The sequence below is a fragment of the Struthio camelus genome, chromosome 7, assembly GCF_040807025.1.
Source record: "Struthio camelus isolate bStrCam1 chromosome 7, bStrCam1.hap1, whole genome shotgun sequence".
Classification (NCBI taxonomy): Eukaryota; Metazoa; Chordata; class Aves; order Struthioniformes; family Struthionidae; genus Struthio; species Struthio camelus.
Window position 1 is genome coordinate 1,876,361 of NC_090948.1, and position 27,252 is coordinate 1,903,612.

Here is a 27,252-nt window from a genome sequence, read left to right on the forward strand (position 1 = left end):
GCCATACACTCCATGGCTGCAGATTTTGAGACATCCACAAGCCAAGCGCACAGAACCTTTCTCAGGGATCCTGCATCTTTTCCAGGCAGGTCTTCTATTTCCAGAAGCTTTAGGTACTCCACAACTCAGTAGCTTCATGCTAGAGGCTGCACCACTGCTTTTCTCCTCTCAGTGTCACTACTAATTCTTTACTATCTATCCAGAAAATAAAGTAGTAATTTTTCAAGTCAGTTGGGACTTGCTGGGACTAAAAATAAAGTACTCTTATACAGGAACATTAGTTTTTGCTTTTAGTAGTTTCAATTTCTTATTCCTTTTCCAGCATCAGTAAGGGTTCCTTGAATGTTTAGTATTAATCAAACACAGCATTTAAATACAAGAAGCCACACGTGTGAAGAGAAATCCCAAACTGGGTACCATGTCACCTTTCTCATGAGCTTAACCAAACAGGCATTGATGACAACAGTGACAAGACATTTGCATTTAATATTCAGTTCTGGTTTTTAGGTTTTCTGGTTTTAGGCTTTTGTTGAAGTCAAAAGCACTAGATAATAGAGGATAAAGAACAAAAGACATAATGTAGTGCTTTTAATCTACTTCGAAAGAGGTACAGATATCAAAGCAACCATACCCTACAAGTCATTTAGGGTCTTTCATTAGAGTGTAAATAATAGAAGCTCACTATAAATTTTAATAGTCTCACGGGCAGCACAATATTCATACTGGAACAGAAGCTGTATTACCTGACTGCGTACTCTGAATACAACACTAAGCTCAATTCAGACACAGAACTATAAAATTCATATGCTTTATTTTCCAAAGCAATTCTAGAAAAGTTCAGTAGAAGTATAATAAGGTAGTCTTTTTGCCATAACATGAGCAGTCAGCACACAGTTCTGCTTTGAAAGCTGACTAAAACTGGTATAGTTTACAGGCTAGTAAAAACTGAAATTATGTTCCATTTCTCTTCAAGGGCCAGCCTTACAAATTCAGACCTGAACTTAGGAACAGCAAGACATCTTCTCCAGGGTGCTCATCTGTATAGATTCTTCCAACACTTTTGTACAATCATGCACCTATAACAATGATCCTGAAAACAAACAATCTCCCTTGAATTACAATAGAACAGCCGTACATTTCTTTGGACTAATTTCACTGCACACAGTTAACACTAACATTTAGACCCCAGTAAAGGTTTGTTTCAGTGATTTATTCTTTACTTACAAATGGCATATGAAGATACGAACTCCCTGAGAAACATGAGAGTACACGTCACTTCTGGGAGTAAAAAATAACTCCAAAACTCTGCATTTGAACATATAAAATTTTCTATCAATGCTCTTCTTGGAATCTGTCTACAAAGCAAATGAAAATGCAGATAATAGCACAGGTAGCTCGTGAAGAAGCTTTATCTGTCCTTCCAGCAGACAGTCCTCCAAATATTACTACCAATTGCCAAAACCTGCACATTATGCTGTAATTTTTTTTTAAAGTTTTATCTTATTTAGACACATCTTTTGTGAGGTAAAGACAGACAAGACAAAAGAAAACTAAGAATGTTATATTTCTTCCACTTCCATTCATAAATAGAACACAGAAAGTTAACTTGCAGGCCAAAAGCCACAACATAGTGAGGTCATCATAATTAAGCAGGTTGAGAGGCAAAGGGAGTCATTTATATTTATAAGACTACCCAGTCACGATGACAGAGGCTTAAAATGAAAAAAACAGCAGCAGTTTGGTATTTCAGAACCCAGACCAAGCTCTAATGCAAAGAATAATCAAGAATTCACATTTAAAACCAATTATTTACAAATAACTTGTGCATCTGTTGAACTTCAAGCAAGATAAAAGAATACTTCCAGTAGCTTAAAAGAACGATATAACTGAACATAGGAAATATATTACTTCTTGCCTGCCACCAAGAAGTATCTCACAGGTGCTCAGTTTAATTTAGTATGCATAGGAGGGCACATCTGATCACAGGAATGTCACCGGACAACAAGTACAGAAATAATAATCAAATTTGTTTTAATTCTCATTTCATCAGGACTATTATTTCCTTACCAACATACAGTTGAAATGCACTTTAAATTAAAACGAAAGTTTCATGAAGGCAAAAAATAATTGGCACTAAGGGTTGTTTTTGCCAAATTCATTCACAGAACAAGTCTAACTAGTTTTGCAATTACGCTGCTTCCTGAGTTTCTGACAATTATAAATTAAGCTTGAAACACGACAAGAGTAATTCAAAACAATAAGAAAGGAAAAAATTAAGAGTCAACAAAATAAAGTGCATAAGTGATTATTATAATAAAGTGATTCTAAACAAAGTTTTTCTTACATTCAACCAAGATATTTCTACAAACTCTACCACTAGATAATGGTCATGAGAAAGAGCACAGTAATGAAAATGTTATAATGAGTCCCAAATTTTCTCTTCCTATGTCATTTCACATTTCAAATTTTGGCGGAGGAGCTTTGGGCCCAAAAATAAGGGGCCCACGTCCTTCATCCCCAGTAACTTTTGTTAAACTTGACTGGAAGCAGAAGAATATATCATGCATTCTCTATGGATAGATGAAAAGCACAGTCTTTGTTATATTTAAAAATGTTTTTTTTTTTTTTAAAAGAGAAAGATTTGCTTGAGATGGAGTCACAAAACATCTTTAAAATGAAAAGCCTATTTACTGCAGAACCAATATAGCAAGACATTTTCTGAATGAGAAAATCCAGAAAATTTTTGTTCCATAAGTCAATCACCTTTTAAGCTGAGACGCAAGTATTTTGTAAATATTTATATGCTACCACTGACAGGTAATGCAAATAAAATAATTTTATACACTGATCTTTCTAAAACGTAGTCTAGGTAAAAGAACAGACTGCAGAGTGATAATAAAAGTGGTTCAGTAATTTTGAAGACATTGGCTCTGTTCATCTTATGAGCCTATGAAATCTAGGCATGTTTTGGAAAAATATAAACCTTAAAATTTATACTTACTCTGTAACACACAACTTACTAATAAAACAGATGTAAGACAGATTAGCTTTCTGAAACAAGAGATCTTAAGAAATTAGGTTGAAAGATAAAATGGTGGTAGTTGTATCGCAAAGGCAGCAATTCTATTAGTTTGGAAAAGCAGGAAGGTTATCCAAACAGCAAATTTACTCACGAAACAGAACTATGCCTGACCTTAAAAATTCAACGTATCTTCTACCTTAAGCTTTAACTTTCAAAAGAAAAATACTTCCTTCAATAAATTTTCTTCTGTCTCACTTCGTTATTTAAAGCAATGTTTAAAACCACTTTTTGACATCATTAATTTTCAAATTCACTGTGATTATCTAAATATGGAAGGTATCTTAAGGAAACCAGTATCTATTTTTTAAATTCTAATTTTAAAAATTCACCATCAAGAGATGATGAGACCATAAGAAAAACTTTAATTTGGGGGATTTGTGTGCTTTTAAGTGCAGGTTTGTTGGCTTTTTTAAGTGTCTTAGCAGTAACAAAAAAACAACGTCCAATATTTTTTGACTGAAGCAGAAAAGAATCATCAGTACTATCAATCCCCGCTAGGATCCAAGGTAGTGTAAAATAATCAAATCCCTTAAAGAGAAAACTGAACCATGTTTTAGAGGACAGAGGAAAAGAGAAATATGTTTTTTTGTGGTTGAAAATAACTTCAAAATACCATACTTGCTCCTGGAGCTGTTCTATGTATTTCCCCCTTGGATACTCCCACGCAATAATTCAGCTGAAGCACAATTCCGACAAGGAAAACTGGAAGTCATGAAGAAAGTCTCAGAAACTCTATATCCAAAAATATGAGTGCATTCTTCCCACAACCAAGATTTTTTCAATATTTTAATATTGTCTGTAGGAAAGCAACACTAGCAGTTTCACCAGTCTTTTAAATGAGTAATTTCATCAGTTTTCTCTCCTTCTCCATTTAGAGGCCACTTTCTGATTCAGCAGCCGAATCAGCTAGCACAGAATCACAGAACGGTTGAGGTTGGAAGGGACCTCTGGAGATCATCTAGTCCAACCCCCCTGCTCAAGCAGGGTCCTCTAGAGCACATTGCCCAGGATCGCGTCCAGGCAGGTTTTGAATATCTCCAGGGAAGGAGACTCCACCACCTCTCTGGGCAACCTGTGTCAGTGCTCTGTCACCCTCACAGGAAAGAAGTTGTTCCTCATGTTCAGATGGACCTTCCTGTGTTTCAGTTTGTGCCCGCTGCCTCTTGTCCTGTTGCTGGGCACCATGGAGAAGAGTCTGGCCCCATCCTCGCGACACCCCCGCTTCATATACTTGCAGACATTGATGAGATCCCCTCTCAGTCTTCTCTTCTGCAGGCTAAACAGGTCCAGCTCTCTCAGCCTTTCTTCCTAGGAGAGATGCTCCAGTCCCCTCACCATCTTCATAGCCCTCTGCTGGACTCTCTCCGGGAGTGCCATCCCTCTCTTGGACTGGGGAGCCCAGAATTGGACAAAGCACTCCAGATGAGGCTCGATGCTTGCTTTTTTTTTTTTTTTTTTTTTTTAAAGGCAGCATCAAGCTTTCACATGCCTTACAAGGCCTATTCACCTCTCTACTCAGCTCAGGGATTAAAAGACAAAACACCACAGCTGCCCCACCTTCCCTCCCACAGGACAAGCGGGGCACAGGCCCGGCCCCCGGCGTACCCCGGCTCCTCTTCTTCTCCTCTGCGGCCCACCGCAGCCGAGGACGCGGGGGTGGGATCCCCAGCCCCCCGCCAGGATCAACGCCCGAGACCGGCGGCACCGGGAGGAGAGCCGCCACCAGCACCCAGCGCTCCGCGCTGCAGGGGACACCGCTGCCCGCAGCGCCGCGTTACGCTCACCTCAGCTCACCTCAGGGAGCCGCGCCGCGCCGCGCCGCGCCTCGCCTCCCCTCACGGCGCCGCGGCCCGCCCGCCCCTCGCCTCCCCTCACGGCGCCGCGGCCCGCCTGCCGACCCCTCGCCTCCCCTCGGGGCGCCGAGGAGGAGGAGGAGGAGGAGGAGGAGGAGGAAGACCCCCCCTCCTACCTGTCCGGCTGCTGCAGCAGCTCTTGGAACTGCTGGGCCGAGCCCGCCACCACCACCGCCATGGCCGCACGCAAGCAGACGGGGCGGGGGGAAGGACGTCACGCGGCTCCGCGCAGGCGCCGTGCCGCTCCCGCGCAGGCGCCGCGGGGCGGGCTGATGGCGGCGACGCGGCGAGGAGCAGCTCCCCCCTCACCCCCCCCCGACCCGTGAGGGCGGCCTGCGCCGTTAGAAACGGTTACTCTGAGGTAACGCAAGTCGGGCGTTAAATCATAATTCCGCTGAGCCAGCGCGTTACACAGGTAACGCGGTGAATGAGGCCAACACAAGGCGGAGTCCGCGCCAGGGTTGTCCTCAGAGCACCCTGAAGCCAAGCGGAGCGGTGTTCCGCGGGGCGCGCTTCGCCTCTCCTTTCGGCTGGTCTTCCTATGACCAGCTGTTATTAATGCTATTTATTTCCTGCCGTCGTCTTAACAGCTATTGGTTTATCTTAACTGGCGTTGCAATGCAAGCAGCAATTCTTTTAAATTCTTTTTTTCTCAGGCACGATAAGAAGTAGGAGAAACTCAGTCCTGCTCGCTGATCGCTGCGTCTCTCGGATGGTTTCAGATGAGCGGAGGGAAGAAGGTCTGATTCTGCGTATTTCCTCATTTATCCCCTTTTTCTCATTTATTTCCTCATTTGTGGTCCGTAAAGCCCATATTTGTGAAAGTTACTTAAATAGACCAAAAGAACTGCCACTTTAACGTAACAGAAAATACATAATCAGAAATTTGTAAGAACAGAAAATCTTGAGGGAAAGCATCTTTGGGATTTCACATCATCTTTTGCTCAGTTTCAGAGCTTACAAAAAGGAGTGATCCCTTCAGTCACAAAAGAAGGAAAACCCACTAATTTTTGCCTGATTTTTATTTGGAGTAAACTAAGAATATAAATTTGTTTGAAATCGAAATTTGTTGTGTTAGATAAGTATGTCCTACAGATCACCCATATTTTATCTGATTTCGGATAATAAAAAATTTCATGTATTTAAGAACCTGTAACATAGAGCAAACAGCTTATAATCTCCACCCGCACCTGTTCCATGACTAATAAAAGGCATTTGATTGTGTAGAGTGGCATAGGATACAACGTTGTGACATAAGACCATACATATTATTCTAAAAGTAAGTCTAAGAAGACTGCAATATGTAATTCCACAAACAAATCTATCTACTCGGGGTATTTTTTTCTCCTTTTCAGTTACCTGGTACCACACAAAATGTTCACTCTGTTTTGTCTAATAATTATGGATATATTGTAGATAAACATATTACTGGAACAGAGTGATTTTTGCAGTAGTAAAACATGGTGTTATAGTCTAATTATCTGTTATAATTAAGTCACATATTCTCCATATTTTTGGTCCCATTGCTTAACTGATTTTTAACAAATGCAGCTACTTTTTGCTGCAAAGGAATTCAACGCATGATAGTAGCCTATATGCTGTTCAAATCACCCTAATATGCAATTGAGGGCTACTGTACTCTCTAGTCTGCAGGCCAAAGCCAAATGACACAATTGTGTTTTAAGAATGACTCACGCTACTTCACCTGTAGGATGTAACTTCTCAAAATAAATGTCTTCCTCTGTAGCCTATGTCAACTACATCATGTAATTTAAAACCTCCTTCTTTAGTAAGGTTCACAAGACCTTTTCAAGGTTCATTTGGAAGGTAAAAATAAGGATTGCTGTTAAAAATGTATAGGCCCACTGAGACATAGGAGAACTAAATCTCCCTAACATTAGGCTATATTTCTGGGCATCCCATATGGAGTATTTGGCAGCACAGTCCCAGGGAAACCCAAGGCTTCAACGACTCCAGATTGAACAACAGGCAGCAGGCCAAATTAATCTGGCAAACCTCCCATAGTGCCCAGTTGATCTACTGCTCACCTCAAGTTGCAAAGAATTTGATTACAGAGGCAATACCCAAGTCTGGATAAAACAAAAGCTGAAGATGTAGCTAAAGTGGCATAGATGCTCTGCAGTGCCGCTAATGTTTTCTTGCTCTGCTTGAATATGTCAGTCTACAAAAGAATTGTGTTTTGGCTTTACATTTGCTAATAACTATGTTATAGTGCTCTGTTGAAGTACTGAAATGGATATTCCTTACAGACAGAGGTTTGATTTTATTATATTCAAGCTGGGAATTCCCCATAAAATACTGATGTGTTTTAACATAATTCTAGTTCTATACGATCCCTGAACACACTACTTCATGTGTGGCAGAAAAGTTACTGGTGCTTTATACTGTTTTCCTGACCCATGCATAGACAAAGACGGAAGAGACAGTAGAGAGACTGCATAATTCCAGCTTAACGAAGTTAAAGTAGCTGAAAGTTGCTAAGTATTCAAGATATACACAAGCTATTGTTTTTATATAGAAATACTATTTGTCAGTACCTGTGTAGCAGCGTACGTAAAATAAAAATAAACAGCTTTAGAATGTACAGAAGCAACACCTTTTCTTGTTTTATCCGGTTACAGTCTTTCTCTATTTTGATATAGCACTAGCTATTCTTTGAGGAATCTGGTCTGCCCTTTGCTCCAAAAGACTTTTTATTATGCACAAATTTGGCATCTCACTTACTCAGAGTGATTGAGAATAGCATATTTTTGTTGATACTTGCAAAAAAATAGCTTCTTAAGTGTCTGAACTCATGAGATTGACTGGACTGTACAAATTAAGATTGATCCTAGGAAAAAAAAAAACACAGTTTGAGGGAAATGGTGGTTGCATTCAAAGACAAGTTAAAATCTATGCTAAAATAGATTACTTGTTTTGATAAAATTATTTTATTTTTGAGTATGAGTTTTTTGCTAGGGCCCCTGACTTTAAGCCTTATCTATTAGGTGACATGATTATCACATGGGAATCTTTCCCTCCTTAAAAAATCCTTATAAATCAAGGCAGAGTCGTTTATTTATGTAGTGGGAGATATTCAGGGACAACCCCCTGGCCTGCACTGAACCTAAGGTGAGATTCAGTACATAGTGTGCAACCACATGTTCCCACCATGCATGTTGGTTCATAGAAGGGGGTTTTATTCTTCCCTTTTATTCTAGGGAGTTGAGGGTGGCTTGAACATGTTCAGAAAAAAAAAATGCTTAGATATGGTAAGAATGTGTAATATGATATGGTAAGAGGAGCCAGGCAGAGGGCACCGACAATGGTAAGAATGGATACCATAACAGGGGTCTGAAAAAACTTAATGATAGGCAAAAATACCGAGAAAGATATTATACTTGGACTTCTGGATGCATGACACAAGATCAAATGAAAAATACATATCTAGACAATGTAAAGGTTTGGATGATGAAGATGTATTGTATGAACACTGGGGGGGAAAAAAAGCAAATATTCTGAAAAAAGACAGGAATTCACTCTAAGACATGTCAGGTCACAGTATAACAGGAGTGGAAAAAAGCTATGAGAGATCACTCGTTTTCTCAACGAAAACAGAATGAAACAAAAAGAGGGAACATTTAACAAGAAATGAAATATAGCAAATGTAGAGATACTGATATTTTCATCTAGGAAAACAGCAAACTTAGGGTCCCAGTCTAAGGCCTAAGGATACAGACCTAATGTCTGTAATTGCAGAAGTTCCCACAGTCATAAGGGTTTCTCCAGCAGCATTCAGCAAGATATAAGAGGAAACAAGCTGGAAGGTGTGACAGGTCTGTGATCACTAAATCTATTTACTAATGGTAAATTCTTTCTCCTAAGTTACCTGGTACGATGCAAAATGAGGGAAGGAGTTAAGAACAGTAGAGAAAGCACAGAGAAGCATTTAGCAACTGAGCATGATGGAGAAATGGAAAAAAAAATTTGAGTAAATGGAGAGAAGAATGAAAATAAAGTTATAGCTATTAGTAGATTGGAGGTCTTTGAAGACCGTGGTATAGAGCCAATAGTCAGAAAATGCCTGTGCAATGACAGAGAAAAGGAAGTTATTCTTAGAAAGAAAGAACAAGGTGAGTGAAAGATGAAAGAAGGAATAGTCCTTGCCAAAAAACAGTCTGCTCAGTTTTTGGGTTATGCATTAAAGAAATCTCATGGGACTAGTTCATAAGGGTACTTCTTTAAAACATAGACTTGTGAGTCTTCAGTTTCTCAAAAGAATGTGAGAAAACCGAATCTGAGAATGTGATGTTGGGGGTGATACAGAGTAATTTCTCTATATATGCAAAAAAGAGCAAACTACTCCAAATAAAAGTCAAAGTCTCCAGAGGCAAAGGTCTGACTATGAGCTTAGCAACTGCGAAGATAGTTGACAGTCTGTAGATGGCAACAAGCTACCTCTAACAACCAAACTAAATCTCTGTTCCTCTGCTGGAGCTTTTCTTCATCAGGTCACCTGCAGAACACAGGGTTGAGAATTAGTGCCTGAGACTCTGACCAGGATATCTGCCCTATTCTCTTATCTAGCAGCATATATTAACACCTGCACTAAAACAGAAGAGAAATGGATAGCACAATACATCACCCACCCACACCACTGAGTACAACAAAATAAGTAAAGGGCTTGATTTTTTTAACAACAGAGTATCATGACTTTCACCTGCTCCTGCCCTGGTACTACATGGGCAGATAACAAGCTACTCCTTAGCACGCAGTTGTCTCATACTGCCTTACACAGCATGAGCTTTACTAATACCAGATAGGCTCTAGTTGAAAGCATAAGACATTGTATCTGGAGATGTATTCACATGAGGAATTAACACCTGTCACCTCTAGCCCAGGATGTTTTGAAAAGGTTTGTAAATTGTATCTCTTCCACCTTTGTTACTAAACTGCTTAAATCTTGCAATTTTATTTCCATTTTTACTTCAGGCCACACAATCTTCACAGCAGAAGCAATTAGTCACTTTACAAGATTACCCTTTTCTGGTGTGTATGAGTATGTTCTACAGCTTACTGAAGTGAGCTCTAAAATCCTGTAGTTTTTTAATACCCTTTACAAAGCTAAACTTTTTCTTATTCAGCAAAATATCCAAAGAGGGAAAGAACTAATACTAATCCTGTTCAAACAGATACTACTTAAACTTTGCGGTTTGTATGTCAGAAGAGGCTTTTCTAATGCAACTGACATTTCCAAATCTTGCACATGTAAAAAAGGACCCCCCGCCGTATGCTGACACATTTAGATGGGCGTATCACAAAATGAATGCTTTTTATAGTGCATCCTATTGTTCTAAACATGCAAGTTAAATGGGAAGCCAGTTAAGAATGTTAGATTTACTGGCAAGAAATGTAGTCTCTGGGGGTGGAACTGGAAAGTAGTTTTGAAATAATTAAATAAATCTGATTTGATGTGAACGGATATGAGTTTGATTCAAACTCTGAAAAGACTTATGCTTCAGATGTTCTGCAAAGTGGATTACCCAGATGTAGAGTTATTTTTCTATCAGGCATGTCAAATGCTAAATGAAAAAAAAAGAACATGTGGATTAATTTTTTGTGATACACCCTCACGCTCAAAGAACGTACCAGAGCGTATACTGTAAGTACAACTGGATCCCTGGTGAAGAATAAGCTCCCAGAAGGAATGCCAGGGATAACCTGACAACCCATATCCTTTCCTGCAAAATAGTTTGGTTTAGCAGGGCTGAAGAGACGAGCAGTGTGTTACACCTTCTTGACAGGATATCAGCCTGTGCTGGTGCCAAAACTCAGCAAAAGTAAAATAAATGAAGGGCTCTAGTTGTCATCTGGGACACAGAGTGCCAGTGAATGCTGAACACTGTTGAATCCCACTTGGTCACACCTCAAGAGTCCTCTGGAAAAGAGGATTTTGTTGATCGTTTTCAGAGTGAACGTGAAACTGGAATCTGTTCCCTTCTGGAATGCCAAAGCAGCTTGTGAAGGCAGATCCCAGATCCAAACCCAAGCTAACGCCCTGCTGTTGGGTTATCATGGGCAGGAATTAGAAGACGACCCTTGGAGGCTTCTGAAAGATTGTTTGGAAACTGGACATTTTCACAGTGAAACTCAGGCATTTTCATGCTACTTAATCTGGAATAAGTATGGAGATAAATAGCTTTTAAACTATGTGTTCTTAACATGCAAAAGGGAAGCAATAATATAGATAAAAACTCAAGTTCCATAGTCATTCCATTTTCTTAGCTGTAAATAAAACCTTGTCCATTTATTTAAAATGATGAAATAAGAGTAATAGTATTGCTGAAGGACTGCCTATAAATCATTGCATTCAAGAGAAAAAATGCTATTTTCATTTGAAAAAAAAAAAAAAACTCCAAAAAAGAGAAAAGAAGAAAGCTGATAAGCCACAAGGACTATGACGTGGAAAACTATCCCGTCTAAATAAATCTCGTGTCATTCTGGTCAAAAAAGAATCTACATCACGCTGGGAGGATGAAAGAAAAATAACCTTAATTTAATTTAAATATACAATTTATTAAGAAGCAATGAAGAAAATGAAGGCTATGGATTTGTGCCCTCCTTTCTTTACAGCTCTGTCACAATAATAAGACTAGGAAAAAATGAACCAGAATCTAAATTTAAAAATAAAGATTAAAATGGTAATTGGAGGTACTGTTAATAAGCATTGAGCTAACTAAATATTGTTAAAACACCACAGAAGTCAAAACAACCAGAGAGACGATCTTAGATTATATACGATGGGTTGATTAGGCAGCCTATGATGCTGCCACATGAAAGATACAGATCACTTGTTAGTAGCCTCTTGACTTTTTTTTTTGTCCAAGGCTTAGATAACAATGGTGTTCCATATAAGCAGTCAAAACCATCACCTTCGAAAGTAAAGGGAAAGTCGCCTCTGAGAAAGAGCACTTGATGTCCTCACATGTACACACACACTAGAAAAGGAAGCTATAATGGTTCATATAGTTGTATGAATTTATTTGTTAACACAAAAAATACACAGCTGCCCATAGTTATGTGCCCCCTTGTGCATCCAAAAGCAGGGAAGAGGCAGAAATGCTCCGAAAAACAGTTACAGGAATAAATATTGTAGCATGCTCTTAAGCTAGCAGAGAAACCCTACTGCTGAAAGCCATAGTGTGGCTTTAGTTACACAGCCTTACTGATCGGAGGTACCTCTGGACAACTACATAGCCTTTCACCTCAACGCACGGGGTCACTGTTACTAAACAGAAAAAGAACAATATGCAGCAACAGTGGAGGATGACACCGTGCAAGCGGTACGTCTTTGACATTCCTTTACAGGAATGTTTGCACGTAGACAATGGTATCTGACTTTAGGTCCCCAATCCTAAAGTCATCGTCATTCCACTCAGGGCTGCTCAAACTGCAGCTACGCCATAATACAGAGTTCTTCAGCGCATCATCACGTGGCATTTGAGTATTTCTTGCAGAGAAGGATAATTTGCTTCCAAGAGAAAAATTGGAACTACACTGGCATTTTCTTGTCAGCAATGTGTTCAGTTATTACTCCTCAACACAGTGGGTCATATTTAAAAAGTGAACTTTTTATTCCCTTGTGCTGGTAAGCTGCGTGATGCTGGGCCTGTGTAATTTTATATCTGTAATTTCCACTTGGCTTCTAATCCTCTGCAGGACTTTAAAGGAGGTTTACTCTTTTAGTAAATACATAATTACAGATAAAGATCTACTTAATGAGGGCAACAACTTGATCATATCCTTACCTAAATGGATAAACATGTACTGCTGTTAATAAAATGCTCACGAAATACACATAACAGACAAAACAGGTTAGCCTGTGTTTTAACTATGATGTTTTCTTCGGGCTGCACACGAACAGAGCAAGCCTTTTTACTCTTCCCTGGTTAGGTCTCTCCCTCTTTTGTTTTGTTTTGTTTTTTTTTTTAATCTACTGTGTCAATTTTAAAGTTTTCCATTTTCAGCCCCTAATGCAGCCAAACTCATACTTTTTGTTCTTTGATGTTATGGCATTCCAACAGCTTGGAGGCACAGAAATTAGACTAAATTATGTGACGTCATACACACACACAAATGCCTCAGATAGTATTTTTTGTTTGTCTTAATACCTTCAAAAACCAAAGAAATTCAAAGCAGAGAATGAAATCTAACCGCATTCAAGGTATCATTCCAGCCTCCTGCAGGACTGAAAGGAGAGGAACACGTTAAGACCACCCGGTACTTGCAGACCGCTTGCAATTGCTCGCCCAACTTCCACTTCTCCCGTTACCAGTTTCAGAAACGCTCAGGACGTCACCAGGACGAAACACGAATTCAGGAAATACGTTATTACGCGTGAAATAAAAAAGGCAGAACGGCTCGCGTGCGATAACGTCTCTAGTATTAGGCAGCGCACTGAAACACTTTACGGCTCGGTCACTCAGTTTGTCCTACGCGTCAGGAAAAGGCCGGGCCCGCACCCCACAGCGAACGCCTCGCCGGAGCATCGTCGGGACCGAGGCCAGGGCCCGGCGCGGGCCGAGGCCCCCGGCTCCGCGGCGGGGAGGCCGCGGCGGCCCGGCCCGGCCCCTGTCCCGCCCCGCCCCGCCCCGTCCCGTCCCGCCCCGGGCGCCCAGGCCGCGCCGCCTCCGCCATGGAGACGCTGGCGCTGCCCGGGCGGCCGCCGCTGCGCGCGCGCGAGCCGCAGCCCCAACCGCCGCCGGGGGAGCCGGAGCGCGTGAGTAGCGGCGGCGGCGGCCGGGCCGGGCCGGGCGCGGTGCTCGGAGCGCGCCCCTGCCGCGAGCGCTGGCGGCGGGGGGGCCGTTGGCGCAGGAACCGTTTGCCGTGAGGAGGCGGCGCGGGCAGCGTTGGCCGCGGGGGGTGGTCAGGCGGAGCGGGGGCCGTCGGCCCCGAGGCGGCGGCGGCGCGGGGGCCGTTGGCCCTGAGGCGGGGACCGTTGGCGCAGGAACCGTTTGACGTGAGGAGGCGGCGCGGGCAGCGTTGGCCCCAGGGCGGGCTGTGAGGCGGCGCGGGGGACCGTTGGCCGCGGGGGTGGTGAGGCGGCGGCGCGGGGACCGTTGGCCCTGAGGCGGCGGCGCGGGGGACCGTTGGCCGCGGGGGTGGTGAGGCGGCGGCGCGGGGACCGTTGGCCCTGAGGCGGCGGCGCGGGGGACCGTTGGCCGCGGGGGTGGTGAGGCGGCGGCGCGGGGACGGTTGGCTCTGAGGCGGCGGCGCGGGGGACCGTTGGCCGCGGGGGTGGTGAGGCGGCGGCGCGGGGGACCGTTGGCCGCCGGGGTGGTGAGGCGGCGGCGCGGGGGACCGTTGGCCCTGAGGCGGCGGCGCGGGGACCGTTGGCCGCCGGGGTGGTGAGGCGGCGGCGCGGGGACCGTTGGCCCTGAGGCGGCGGCGCGGGGGACCGTTGGCCGTGGGGACCGTTGGCCCTGAGGCGGCGGCGCGGGGACCGTTGGCCGCCGGGGTGGTGAGGCGGCGGCGCGGGGGACCGTTGGCCCTGAGGCGGCGGCGCGGAAGCCGCCGTCCCCCTGGCGGCGGCGGCGGGGCCCGGCGCTGCGCACCCGGGCTCGGCTGCCGCGAGCGCCGCTCCGCGGCCGGCGGGGCTCGGCCGAGCCCGGCAGCGGCGCGGCTGGAGGCGGTGAGGTAGCGGCGCCGTTAACGGTGCCGTTCGCGGCCGTTCCCCACGGGGATGTGCGTTAAGGTACGCTAAGACCGTGCGGGAGCTCGAAATAGTTGGAAACACAGCTGTACGCGGGAGGAGTTAGCACAGAATAGGTGTGCGCCCTTCGTGGCAGCGCGTGAGAGGACCGGGATGGATGTTGATCGGGCTTCTGTGTCGCTAGATATGACACTCAGAAAAAGTTCTTAAGGTCTTTCTGGCTGTCACGTTGCTCAGCAGGGTCATCGCAGAGCAGCAGCGCGGTGCTTTTAGAGGATCTTAAACGCTTGTCTTTACTAGGCCGTACCTGACAGCCGCTCGTCTCTGAAGGCACTTGCCACCGAATGTGCCGTTCAGAGTGAGGATTGTATAAACCTCATCTGGATTTCCCTCCAAGCGGAGATCGTGAGCCTGTACAGAGACTTTCATAATGCTGACTGGTATTTCACTGAGCAAGCTTCTCTTCTTTTTTTGGCTGGTATTCCTATGACCAGTTGTTGTTATTAATGCTGTTTATTTCCTGCCGTCCTAGTTCTCGGATGTCTGAGAGGGACAGCGTGTTCAGAGTTTATATGTTGTACTCCCAGAGTAGGAGTTTTCCATCTTAACTACACTTGTGTGCGTATGCTTCTCTAATCAGATTCATTCCAACAAGGTGTCTCTCTTCTGCCAGCTAGTAAGCGTTTCTCTTCCTAATAAGTGCCAAGCTTTTGTGAAGGTTAACAGGAGCTCCAGGACAGCTTGTCCTAGTGTTCATGTTCTTCCCTACCGTTACTTGATCATGACTGCACGTGTGTGACATGAGCAAAAATCTATCTAGTTAGGAGCTAACCTTGTTTATCAGAGAAATACCATTTATAGGTAAAGAAAAAAAATACCTGTTCCGTGAACTTGCATGTTCTGACTCATTTACACAGGAAAGAAGAAACCTCTCTTTCTCCCTTTTTTGAGGTTAGACAGCCAAATAATATCTTTCTTCTGGCTCAAGAATTGCCTTTTGTCTGCTAAGAAAAGCATTAATGAGAGAGCTTTCTAGAGATGGGCTAAAATTCTTCTCTCAAATCTCTGTGACAGATAACAGTTCAGAACTTCTGTTACCACCTCTGTAGACAGCAGAATACGTGAGTCAAGATCTGCAGTGCAGTTTTAAAAAGAGAACTTAGCAAATTTACTGATTTGTAATACACAATGTAGAAAATTCTAGACAATAATTTTTTTATTTTTTTTTTAATAACAGTAGTTGTTTCGGTCCGGACACAATAGTCATCATGACTTAATGAGTTAAGGGAACAGTTGAGCTTAGGTAATCGTGTGCACTGTCACGAATGTGAGATAAAACCTCTGTGCTTACCCTTTTTCAGCATTGAGATGATGCATGGTAACTTAATTGTGCTCCCCATCTTATAGTTCCTGATCACTGTGGTGCAGGGATTTTTTAATGACATAATTAAAAATATTTTCTTTTTAGATTTTAGCTGACAGCATGAGCCCTAGTGGCAGTGGAGGTAAACTGCTTTATTTTATATTTTGCACAATGCTGTTTGCAATTTTGCATATTCCAGTTTTCGCCTCAGAATACTTGCTACTCTTCTCCTTGGGGTTATGTCCTTTTTTGGCTTTTAAGCTGTTGCCGGTACTGGGACTTGATGTCATTATGAATACTCTAGCTGGCCTATGAAATGTTATCACTAGATCAACCGCTGTGTGCGGGAGCGCAGAGCTCAGCTCTACCAACTGACACAAACAGGGCCAGACTGCTTTTTGTTTTAGGGAGGACAACTGCTTTGAATAGGCTCTCTTAATCATTGCCTTATTCAGTGCTGCCATCCTGTCCTGTTCCATGCTAACAGCCGTTGTACATGGGCAAGATGCCTTAGACGACTTCTCTCCCACAGCTCCTCCTGTATATTATATACATGTACATGTGATTTCTTTGTCTTTTGTATATTAAAAGTTATTTGCATCGATTTCAGAAACTTATTTTACAGTTGCTCATTGGTGTTGCATTAGTTTAAGGCATTTGGGTTTAGAGGCCAGTAGAGAGTCAAACGTTTTCTAGGCTAGGGTTGTTGAGACTGCAAACAAAGTTTTCCAGGACAACGACCTCCAGGCCTTCACGTTCCTTTTACTTTCCCAAACTGAGCAATCTGCATCTCTTTCAGTAGGGAGCTGGGCGCTAGCAGTGGGGAACATCTACAGGCCACTGTCATTGTCCTCTACGTAAACGTATCCAGCAGAGCTAAAGACGTAAGACTGAGCTGGATGGAGACCGGTTTTATACCTGCAGGACAGCTGTTTATGAAATACACAGAAGCTAGCCAGACTTCTAAAAATTTGGCAAACAGAACAGAAATTGTTTGTAACAAACAAATGTATAGACAATCCTAAAAGTCTTACAATTAAATCAAAAAGCAACTGGTAGTCCTTCTGAAAAAAGTTTTCAATTGCATTCAGGTTAGTTAGTTGTATGTAGCTAGTAATTGCACCTGTTTAGTTTCATAATTTATGAAAAGTATCTTCTGTGAGGTCTTTATCCTTTCAGCAAAAATGAAGTAGCCACAGGCTCACTTTTTGGCATGTCTCTTACAGGCTTATTTTTTCAGGACTTTCCAACTGAAAAAGAAGGTACAGAATATCTTCTCTCTAGATAGATCTGTTTGCTACCTGTGCTAGGACAGTATATGATTTGCTGTTGCTTGTCTTGAACTATACTTCCAGGCTGGGTGTAGCATAAGAATTCTCTAACAAAATTAGTCATTTTGATGAAAACTTTGCTTGTCTTTTGAATAGCTAGCTTGTTGATCTTTATTAATCAAAAACTTTTTGAATCCTGTGTTAAATGTGTTCTGTTGTCAGGCAGGATTGATGTATTATTTCTTTGCTAAGAGATAGAATTCGAGGAAATGAAGTCTTCCCTGAAGCCAGCAAACAAACATCAGTATGATAAGACTGTCAGCTAGCTGCTCTGTATGCTGAATGTTTGTTACTGATATTAAGTATCTCAACACCCCCCCCAAAAGAAAACCCCAATACTTTGAATTTATTTTTAATAAGCCAAATTTCTTATGATGTATGGTAGGAAATCATTTTTTCCTTTTCTGCTTCATCTCACATATCTTGCTAGTTATGCTGCTGTACCACCATGCTGTAGCTTTTAATAAAGGACGAGTTCTGCAGCAACAAAGGCAAGAGAATGTTTTCCCAGTGGAGGGCAGTCTATCTTTAGAGGACCTTCTCAGATTTTCTGTTGTTATATTATTCACTTTTGTAGTACAATACATATGTCACTTTTTGATTTATCTCCCATGCAAATATCTTGTATTCCTTCATAGTGTTCTCATTTCAACTGTTTTCCACAGAGGTTTCTGTTGTATTGATCCATTTTATTTTTACGTAAAGTATTCAAATTTTAAATTTAGTGTCCATGCTTCGGTAGTCTGTTAGTTCTGTGGCAACTCATCTTTTGCCTGTACAATCATATGCCTGTGAAAGAGATCAAATGTTGTTATTCCTAAAACAAAGTTTGTACACAAAGGTATCAGAAAAAAATTTCCCAAACATCTTTATCTCTTTGGAATTCAGTCAGAGTCAGACCTTGAAACGTCTGTGTCGGTTCTGAAATTTTCTCTCATTCCATTAATTTGATGCTACAATTTCAAGGAGACCCTGGGATTTGGGTAGTCCTCCCACTGCATGGCATAGCAGTCACAAGCCAAAGATATTCTACTTAAGGTTTCCTGTTGGTAGATCTCTTCCACAGACTTGCACTTCAACCTTATGGATTCCTAAACAGGTTCTTATAGAGTACTAAAGCAGTACTTTCTGGGGACTTTTAATTTTGTACTGGGGTGTGAGAAAGACCACCCTGTTGAGGATGAACAGGGGGTTCCTATTCTCTAGAGAATAAGTGCTTTTGATTTGCAGGCATTGAAAAGTCACTCAAAACTAGACAACAGTTCAAGGGAAAAGTAGAAAGTTAATTTATTTCACAGCAATGGAAAGCTTTAAAAGGGTGACAATATTCAGAAAAAGATGTAAAGAAATCATTACAAAATATATCTTCAGAACTGTCTGACTTGGCTTCGGGGTTTTCCTTCCGTTTCCTTGATTTAATTAGCTGTTTCACACAACTTCCCATGATCCGCTCCTTTGATAAGCTCCATCCTAAATTATGCACTAATGCACGGTGAAGTATATCCTTGTATCTTCCTTTCCCAGTGGCATTTTATCCCCATTTTATGAAACTGAGGCACAGAGCCGTTTAGTGTTATCTACAGACTTCCCTGCTCATCCTGCATGAGGCACAGAGTTAGATACAAACTTTTTGAGTTCTGGACTAGTGTCTGCTAGGCCTTATTCTCCATACAAGACGTTCCAATGGAATGTGAGATCCGTATCACTCATAAACAATAAAAATACTAAAAACTTGTATTCAATGGCCTTGCAAAGATATGTAAATATTGCTTTTAATTCTTTCAGAAGCGAATATGCAAGCAGTTAGAAACCATTCCAAATGAGGCTGATGTTTGCTTCATTGATTGCGCTATGGAGCTGGATTCTAAACAAAAAGTCTCCACTGACTGTTTTCCTCAAGCTGCAAAGGCAAAGCAAGATGCAATGGTACGTTTACATCATCAACAATATCTATTTATTAGAAGAATATATTTAAAATATGTTTTATAATAAAATTGCAAGTAATCGCTTTTTTGATGGTTTTGTATGTGGTTTTGTTAATTAGATTTTTGAAAACCATGGAAGCAGAGGTACTGCCCAGCCTTGTCCAAGATGTATTGCTGGAGAATCTGTAAGTGTATTAACCTTCTTTCCGTGACATAAAAGATAGAGTTGTTCTTAAGTATTAGATCCATAAAATATAAAGTTAATAAAAACCGCAATTACATTTCTCAGGAATAAAGCATGTAAATAAAAGAAGGCAGATTGATTTAGTGCTTTGGAGGTATACCAGCAGAGTACAAACTAATATGTTTTCAGCATCAATTGGAAAATATAGAGACTGCAAACACATTTTTCAAATTCACTCTAAAAAGCAGAGTTTAGGAAGTAACTAAAGCCCACAGTAACATACAACTTCCTCTAACCCATTTTTACATCTTTCTTGGTTTATCTGATGATGATAAAATATTCAGGGATTCCATTCTATCTCCTTTTTTCCCCTAACTCAATACTTTCTTGCCAAAAAATAGCAGCCTGAACGTATTGCACCATAGACATACTAGCACTAGTTTTAAACTAGTTACCTAAAGAACCAATGGCAATCGGAACTCAGTACAGACAGCCTGAGTTTTCTGAAAAACAAGGTAAGTACTTGGATCATTGAATAGTGCTGAGTTCTGTATTGCTACAAATAGGCTCCTCCTGATAGCCAAGTAAGCTAATTAAAATCTACATTTTTTTAATGTATTTATGTAGGCTGTAGTCACAGCTGTGGTTTGGCACAATGTAATATGCTGTAATACTGCAGCAGTAGCACTAGACTGTACCGCTAACAGATGATCTTAAACACTCTCTTTTTCCCAGGATAAAAAGCTAAAGCCCTCAAGAGATCCTATCTGGGAAACAATGAAAGCGATTAGGATGTTTTTACGGTTTCATTTTTCATACAAATTGTCTAACCAACGTTTAGGAAGTCTCTCAAACTGGGAGCTACCATTAACTTCTGTTTGCATCCTCTGCATCCTTTTGAACCATCATAGGAGATTCTTTAGAGAGCCAAAAACAAGGAGGGGCTTGGGGAATGCCATGCATTTCTTTAAAAGCCTGAATGTTTATAGCAAAATCTTTGATCTGATGGAATTAATGGCAAAATTCCCATTGAATGCCATAAGAGTTAGGTTGCTCTCGTAAGTCAGGTGTTGTGACTGAAAAGACATTTACTATGTGTGTTGACTTATTTCTATTCATCCTTAAAAACAAAGTAGAAGCCAGATCGATGGCTGACTCCAGGAATATAGAAATTAGTGTGACCACATGTTTGAGTTACCAAATTTGAACTTTCACATGTGTTACCATCTTTGGGGGCATGGAGACCTTAAAGAGCATCTTTGGATTGAAACCCAAGTTGGCATATTTGGAAGTCAATTTTGTTATATTGCAGAACTAAAATGCCTACATTAGAGTTTGTAAAGTTCTACTATATTGATGACCAGTTAATTTTGGAAAGCTGTGAGTCGTTTTATGTGACATGAGTGTAAATATCTTTATTCCAAATAACACCATTTCTATTTTAAATCAGATTAGCCTGAAGTATTCTTCTTCATATGGCCTGCTAGTGAACTTGAGATCAAAAATACAAAGCCAAATAGCTTGAAGAGTTAAAATTCACCTCTTGCACGAGGGTTGATGTATTGAAGTTTCACAGCATATGATATATTTATACTTTGATAAATTTGTTAGGAACTACATTAGTAAATTATGTTCATTCTTAAAATAATACAAAGCTTATATCAAGCAGATAGTGCTTAGTAAACTGGAATTAGCTCAGATAAATTTTTTTAGAGTTAAAATTTCACTTCAGGAAATTCAGAGACTGTCACAGTAATTAACACATTGTGGAAGCCATTCGGAACAGCTAAAATGAACTTGAGGGAGGAGCCTACAGGCAGAAGAAGATTATTAACGTTACCATCTATTTTCATAATCAACAACAGTGTTAAAATTCTGATAAGAAGCTGTGTTTTCTACAGGGAAATTCAAATAAAGAAAGCATCCAAATTGGGACAAGTCAAACAGAAAGCATATTCAACTGAAAGTTTGTCATGGTTGTAGGTAGACTCCTCAGCATTGTATTTTGCATCAAGAAATCCTAATATTTATGGAGCTAATAGGTAATGTGAGTAACTTCACTAGCATCAGCATTCATGAAGACATTTAAGTCTGTTTCAGCACTTGTAAGTACCTTGGATTTCAATATGTATTTAAATACAGTATCATTATTGTTATGGTTTGCTCGCTTACCTTTTGGGTCCCTTTTCTACATTTCATGACTACTACGTTTCAGAAGGAACGATAGAATTGTATTAAACACGAATTTGAAAAAAAGTATTACTTCAGTTCTTGGAATTTTTGTAAGCTTTCGATGTGTTATTGAGTATTTAGGCAAGGATTAAGTAGAAAAGAAGGAAGCTAGGTAGGATCTTTGTGCGGGAAACACCATCATTCTTAAGATTTTCCTGTGTTACATGATAAGTAGAGGTGAATTTGTTTTGAAAGTAATATTGTGAATACATTTTTTAAATCGACACAAAACTTTGTGTTTGTTTCTATCACATTTTAAACTTAAGTTTTAAATAACAGTTGCCAATCAGAAAATAAATTTCTGTTCTATCCTCAAAATCTGTAAACATTTAGTAATTAAATAGAGTAAAATACCTGGTGTTATAGATACCCATATGATGCTAAAATTGTCTGTATTCTTTCTAGGTATAGTTTAACCTGATGTGCAAAACTACTGTCATAATGCAATCGTACTCCTCATACAGATTACATCGACAATTCCTTTTACTCTCCAGTCTCTTGTAATTGTCTATGAGTTATTCAGGGAGAAAGGGAACGTTTGTGATGCTGTTAATGGAACTGTTGCACAATATGTTTTTAAAAAAAAGTTTGAAAACATATATTATTAAAAGAATTAAAAAGAAAAATTTTTAATTTCACTCATTTTTAATGACATGGAACTTTGTCATTTCAGGGACACTTCAACCATATTCTGGGCTTCTAGAAATTGAGAAATGGCAAATCAGCAACACTGGTTTTCTTTTTACATTCTAAGGATGCACGTGTGAATACTGTACTGCTGGATATCTGTACATCCGTTCTACTAGTGGCTTGGATTTGTGTGTGTGTTATTAAGCATATAGCAGTTTGCTGTATGCGTTACTTTTAAGTGCACTATTCTGTATATCATTTTTTTTACACTTGAAAAATACTTCTGCTTTTCACATAGCTCAGTATATGGGAGGAAAAGTGACATTAAGCTTGGTTTAACTTTTTAGAGTAGTTTAGCTGATTTGGCTTTTGGCCTAGTCTTTACCTGGAATTGGGCTAAAAGTGGTATTGATACAAGATGTTTTCCTGTCTCTCTTCTGTGCTTTCCCTGATAACGTTTAGGAAGCGATCCTTGCATTTACATCGATACAGGGCCTGCAGTTGTACCTGAGCTGTATGTAAGTTGGCAGGAATGGGAGGACTCTTTTCAGTTTCTGAGATAGAGCTATGGAGCTTCGCACCTATACAAAGGCCAGTAAAAGTCCTTTTGAAGCCTATGCTTTTTAAAATCCAAAATATGCATCCAAATCAGATATCTGATATGTTAAACTTTTAATTTTTTATGGTAAACAGTTTGCGAATGTGGCAGATAAGCAGTTAGTAGAAGAAGCAAAATTATTTGAACAGCACTCTAATGCAAATGAACGGTAATTCAGTTCTCTCAAAGTTGTTAAAGATACCATCTGACAGTCCATGAATCTGTCTTTCCCATTACTGTGATAGTAGATCCTATCTGTTTAAAAGATCTTGAACTTTTTAGCCACAAACCATTTCATTTTCAATTTGCTAGTATTTATGACTATATAATTTTTAAACATGTTCAGATTTTTAGACTTTCTAAGATAGCTGAGTTGTGGTGTTTGGGTTTGACACTTCACTAGATGCTCTGGGACAGGCAGAAGGATTCTGAAAGCTCAGAACCAACAAGCAGTATGTTAACCCTTGGCATTACAGGCAAATTGCTGTGACCTCCTGAGTGTCACAAAGAAGGCCATCCCCGCTGTGTGAAGAACTGCTGAGCTACGGCTGTGCCCTGCTGCGTTCGGGTACAGTTCAACCCAAAACAAATATGGCTGGCATAACAGCGTTTGGAGAGAGACTCCAAACTGTTTAGAGAGCAGCTAGGAACCAGTTTAAATTGAAATGGTAGCTCCAAAGTTGCGACAAGCTAGTGACAGATCTTCAAAGGCAGGGTTTACCAGGCCATAAAATGTTTAGACGAAGCTTTTTTCATAGTCCTAGAATGCTTTCCATATTGTGTGTGGAGTTGTTGCTGGCACTGAGTTGACAGTTATTAAGAAGATACTCTTCTTAAATAAACTAGTATCATACAAACACTGAATTCAAATAAGTGATAAATGAGGAAATAAGTCTATAAAATAGAGCTGGAATAAATTAGCATCCAAACTCTTTGGTTAGGGAAAAAATAAATTTCTTCCAAACCATTATAAATTTTAGTTACATTGAAAATAAATTCTTTCGGAGCATGAAATATTTCAAATGCTTCAAAACTTTGTTCAATCAAAGAAAAAAAGTACAGTCTGGTCAAAGATCGAGTCTGTTAAGAAACACAGTGATTTTTTTAAAGTTCCATCGGTACTATTACCTTGAAGATACAAAAGCCCTCCTGAATTCCTCCCACTCCTAATACAGATTGATAAATGCAGTAGTATCTATCCAAGCTAGAAGGGAACTTAAACTGCCTTGAAAAGATAGTAGTGCATAAGCAAATTCCCATATATTCAGATCAGAGTTTATCAATTAGTGCAAAGTAATAATACAAAATATATTCTAAAGAGACTGATGTTTACTGCAAAAGTACATATTTCTCACAGAGGTAACTAGTTCATATATTATGGACAAATCATTTTTACAAAATTTTCCAATCCTTAGTTTTTTAAAAATCCAGATAATAATAGGAGCCAAAAAATAAAAAAGATAGGCATCAATTTCTGTGCTGTAAGAGCTCAAATAGCTGGTTGAAGGTAAAAGGCTAAAAAGTATCTGAAAGGTTAGTCGTTGCAGAATAACTGAAAATCTAGGACGTTTCACTGAGTAAAACGTATGGCAAGTAATGATGAGTAGAACAGTGTATAGTCAAAAAAGTTTTCTGCTAGAATATATTAGAGCAAAGAAGCACGTTACCAGTTTTAAAACGTATGGGGATGATGTGTGCGTGCATCATCAAACCAACAAGGATATTTTCTGTTTAAATAATTCAAATTTTGTCATGTTAAGAATTTACAGGTAGGGCTGATGCATGTATTTTTTCTGTTTGCTTTAAACTTACTTTGTTTTAATCTGGTATGGAACGTGGCAAAAAAGAGAATCAATTAGTTTTCCTTATTATCTCCATAATTTTTATATCACATTCTTTCTAATTCTTCTCCTTTTAGATTAACTATTATTTGACTTTTATAAAGTCTCGTCTTACATAAGTCACAGGATTGGTTATAGTTCTTGGCTGCGTTACAGAAGGCTGATGAAGTCATACTAGTGTTTGATTTTAATGTAATTTTTTCATATCAGTCTTCTCATTGTTACTGTATGCTGTGCAGGTATTTTATTACACTGTCCACAGTGACTCTCAAGACAGTCCTTGGAGATTACTGCATCTATACAGCTTAACAAAATAGGATAACTTTATACTATTTTTACTCTGTAATCTGCAACATGAACATGGGCCTGTTCTTTACATTGTTGCAAAGGTAATGGTTTCAAGTCTAACTGAGTAGTAATTATTTTATTCACATGTACATTTTGAACATCTAAATGCTATATTACAGAAAGTAAACTGGAGTAAAATTGTCACAAGTAATTTTTTTTTTTTACTATAGCCTTTTGCATTCTCCAGGAACACCGTACAGGATATAAGTAGGATCAATTCTATAATAATGTTTAATAGAAGAATAGAAGAATAACTATTCACCTACCAATTAAATCTGTTTTGAGAATGAAATCAAAAAAGGGGTGTAGGAATAGATTAAGTAGTGGAAAGTTAACTTCCCCTTATTTTCAGCCTATCCCACTTACCATTGTCATGTAGTTACACTGAGTGTAAATAAAATGCATTAGTACAGGAAAGGGATGAAAAATACTTGGCAGTTACCATCTCTGCTGCATCATAACACAGTTTGTAATAAGAGAGTGATTACATAAAAGCAGGTTTTGATACAGAAATGTGATGCCTCTCTTCCTTAGCAAAGATTTAAAAGGATACCTGTCTATAGCTTTCTGTTCCTTCAGATTTTACGAGTGTTTTAACTTGTGCATCCCTAGCCTCTCAATTTCCAGGATAATTTTCCCTAGTTATTTAACTGCAAAAGTACCACACTGGGCCAATCGAGACCACCTCGTTCGATATCCTTTATGCTCTAGTGACTCATAGTGGACACATGGAAAGAGTTGTCTTAGACTAGACAGGACACATTGTGTGGGAACAGTCTAAACGTACACTATGTCAGTATTTTACACCAGGCTTCTTGTGAGCATTGCTTCATTTCTTGCCTCTGAGCCTCAAACATCAAATATCAGAGACACTGAAAATGTCTGTAGTTTCCAATGGCGTTTTTGTCTTCACAGTTGTTTGTTGATATAAAATGCATTGTCCCGCAGGAGAATGTTAAACTTGACTTTTCCATTTTTATTAAGCATTGGTGTCTTTACTGTGTAAGAAATAATTCCTCTACTTCTAGAATTCAAGTGTTGTGTGTGTGTATGCTCATATTAATTTAATTCACATGGTGTAAGTATGCTCTGCCTAGCATTTGTTAAAAATAGCTCCTTTCTATTTTTTCTTGAGTTAGCTTACAGTAAAATAAATAAATAAACCTCTGGGAGCTGCAGTTGAAGGTAGGAGGGGGAGGAAGGGTAATTTTTATTCAGCGTTCTAAATTACTGTTCATTACATGAGGCCAGAAATCCTAACAAAAACGTGGCCAAATCTTACTTACTTTTCTGGGAATGCTACTGCTGATAAATAAAATAATCTGTATAGATGTAAATTTGATTATATTCGATGTAAAGTATCCAAATGTGAAATAACTAGTGTTCGTTTCACGAGCCTAAATTCACGTGCAAACTCTTCATTTCTTTATGGGGCAAAGCAGCATGTGCCATGTATCATTGCTTCTGCTTTCTTTGGTCCTTGTCAAATGGCTGCTAGTCTATTCATTGTAAAGTGTTAACTGACATCTTTGGCCGGTTCTTTTTAGAATCATCATCGTTATCCCTGATTTTTCACAAACCAGAGTTCATACGTTTGTAGATAAACTTTAGGTGTTTTAGGCTAGGAAGTATTTGGGTGGTTTTTTTCCTAATGGAGTACGGAATGCATTTATAAATCAGCCGGTGTGGAAACACTTGAAATAGTTTAATTTATTGAAGACTTATAATAGTGGTATTTTTTAAATAGATGTACTGTATTTGTCATTTGTTTCAAGATTTGCCATTAGTCAGAATCATAAAGCTATTGTAATAGGTACAGATGAATGCAGTGCAGGTTTGGACAGGTAGATATTTCTTCAAAGCAGATTTGTGTCAGATCTGCAGTAGTACCACAAAATTATTTTTGTAAGACTTCCTTCACCTTTTAATGACTATGGAATTTTGCTTTATTAGTAGATTTTATATGCTCTTTATATTAATATTATGCTTTGTACACACAATAACTTGAGTGGTACTTTATTTACATGTGTATAGTAAATTACACATACAGCCCGTTTTTAATTCAAGTAAAAATGATATCTAATATTTTTAACTTTGTATTTTGTAAATTGTTACTCTCAAAAGCAGAATCATTAAACACCACTTTGACTACA

At 40.0% G+C, this 27,252-nt stretch overlaps 2 protein-coding genes across 9 annotated transcripts in view; one reads left to right on the plus strand and one right to left on the minus strand.

Moving 5' to 3' along the window:
• Positions 1–5,206, minus strand: part of GLRX3 (glutaredoxin 3) — a 26,235-nt gene extending 21,029 nt beyond the window's left edge. Inside the window, exons 1-3 of one of the 5 annotated variants that reach the window (XM_068951386.1) lie at positions 5,052–5,142; positions 3,701–4,471; positions 1,225–1,355 (exon numbers count right to left, since the gene is read on the minus strand). In XM_068951386.1, the coding sequence (XP_068807487.1) occupies positions 1,225–1,319 (95 nt within the window). In that variant the 5' untranslated portion in view covers positions 1,320–1,355; positions 3,701–4,471; positions 5,052–5,142. Of the gene's footprint in view, positions 1–1,224; positions 1,356–3,700; positions 4,472–4,876; positions 4,944–5,051 lie in introns of those variants that run through there. The other 4 variants (XM_068951389.1, XM_068951387.1, XM_068951388.1 and 1 more) reach the window with 4 other exon arrangements.
• Positions 5,186–27,252, plus strand: C7H10orf143 (chromosome 7 C10orf143 homolog). Of its 4 annotated transcripts, XM_068951394.1 has the most exons (5): positions 5,186–5,296; positions 5,592–5,675; positions 19,127–19,267; positions 19,386–19,451; positions 22,356–27,252. In XM_068951394.1, the coding sequence occupies exons 2-5, from the start codon at positions 5,658–5,660 to the stop codon at positions 22,383–22,385; spliced, it is 255 nt and encodes an 84-aa protein (XP_068807495.1). In that variant the 5' UTR covers positions 5,186–5,296; positions 5,592–5,657; the 3' UTR covers positions 22,386–27,252. The 4 variants fall into 4 exon arrangements, with proteins under 4 accessions (XP_068807495.1, XP_068807492.1, XP_068807496.1 ...); XM_068951391.1 differs by lacking the exons at positions 5,186–5,296; positions 5,592–5,675 and adding an exon at positions 13,600–13,714; XM_068951395.1 differs by lacking the exons at positions 5,186–5,296; positions 5,592–5,675 and adding an exon at positions 14,663–14,689.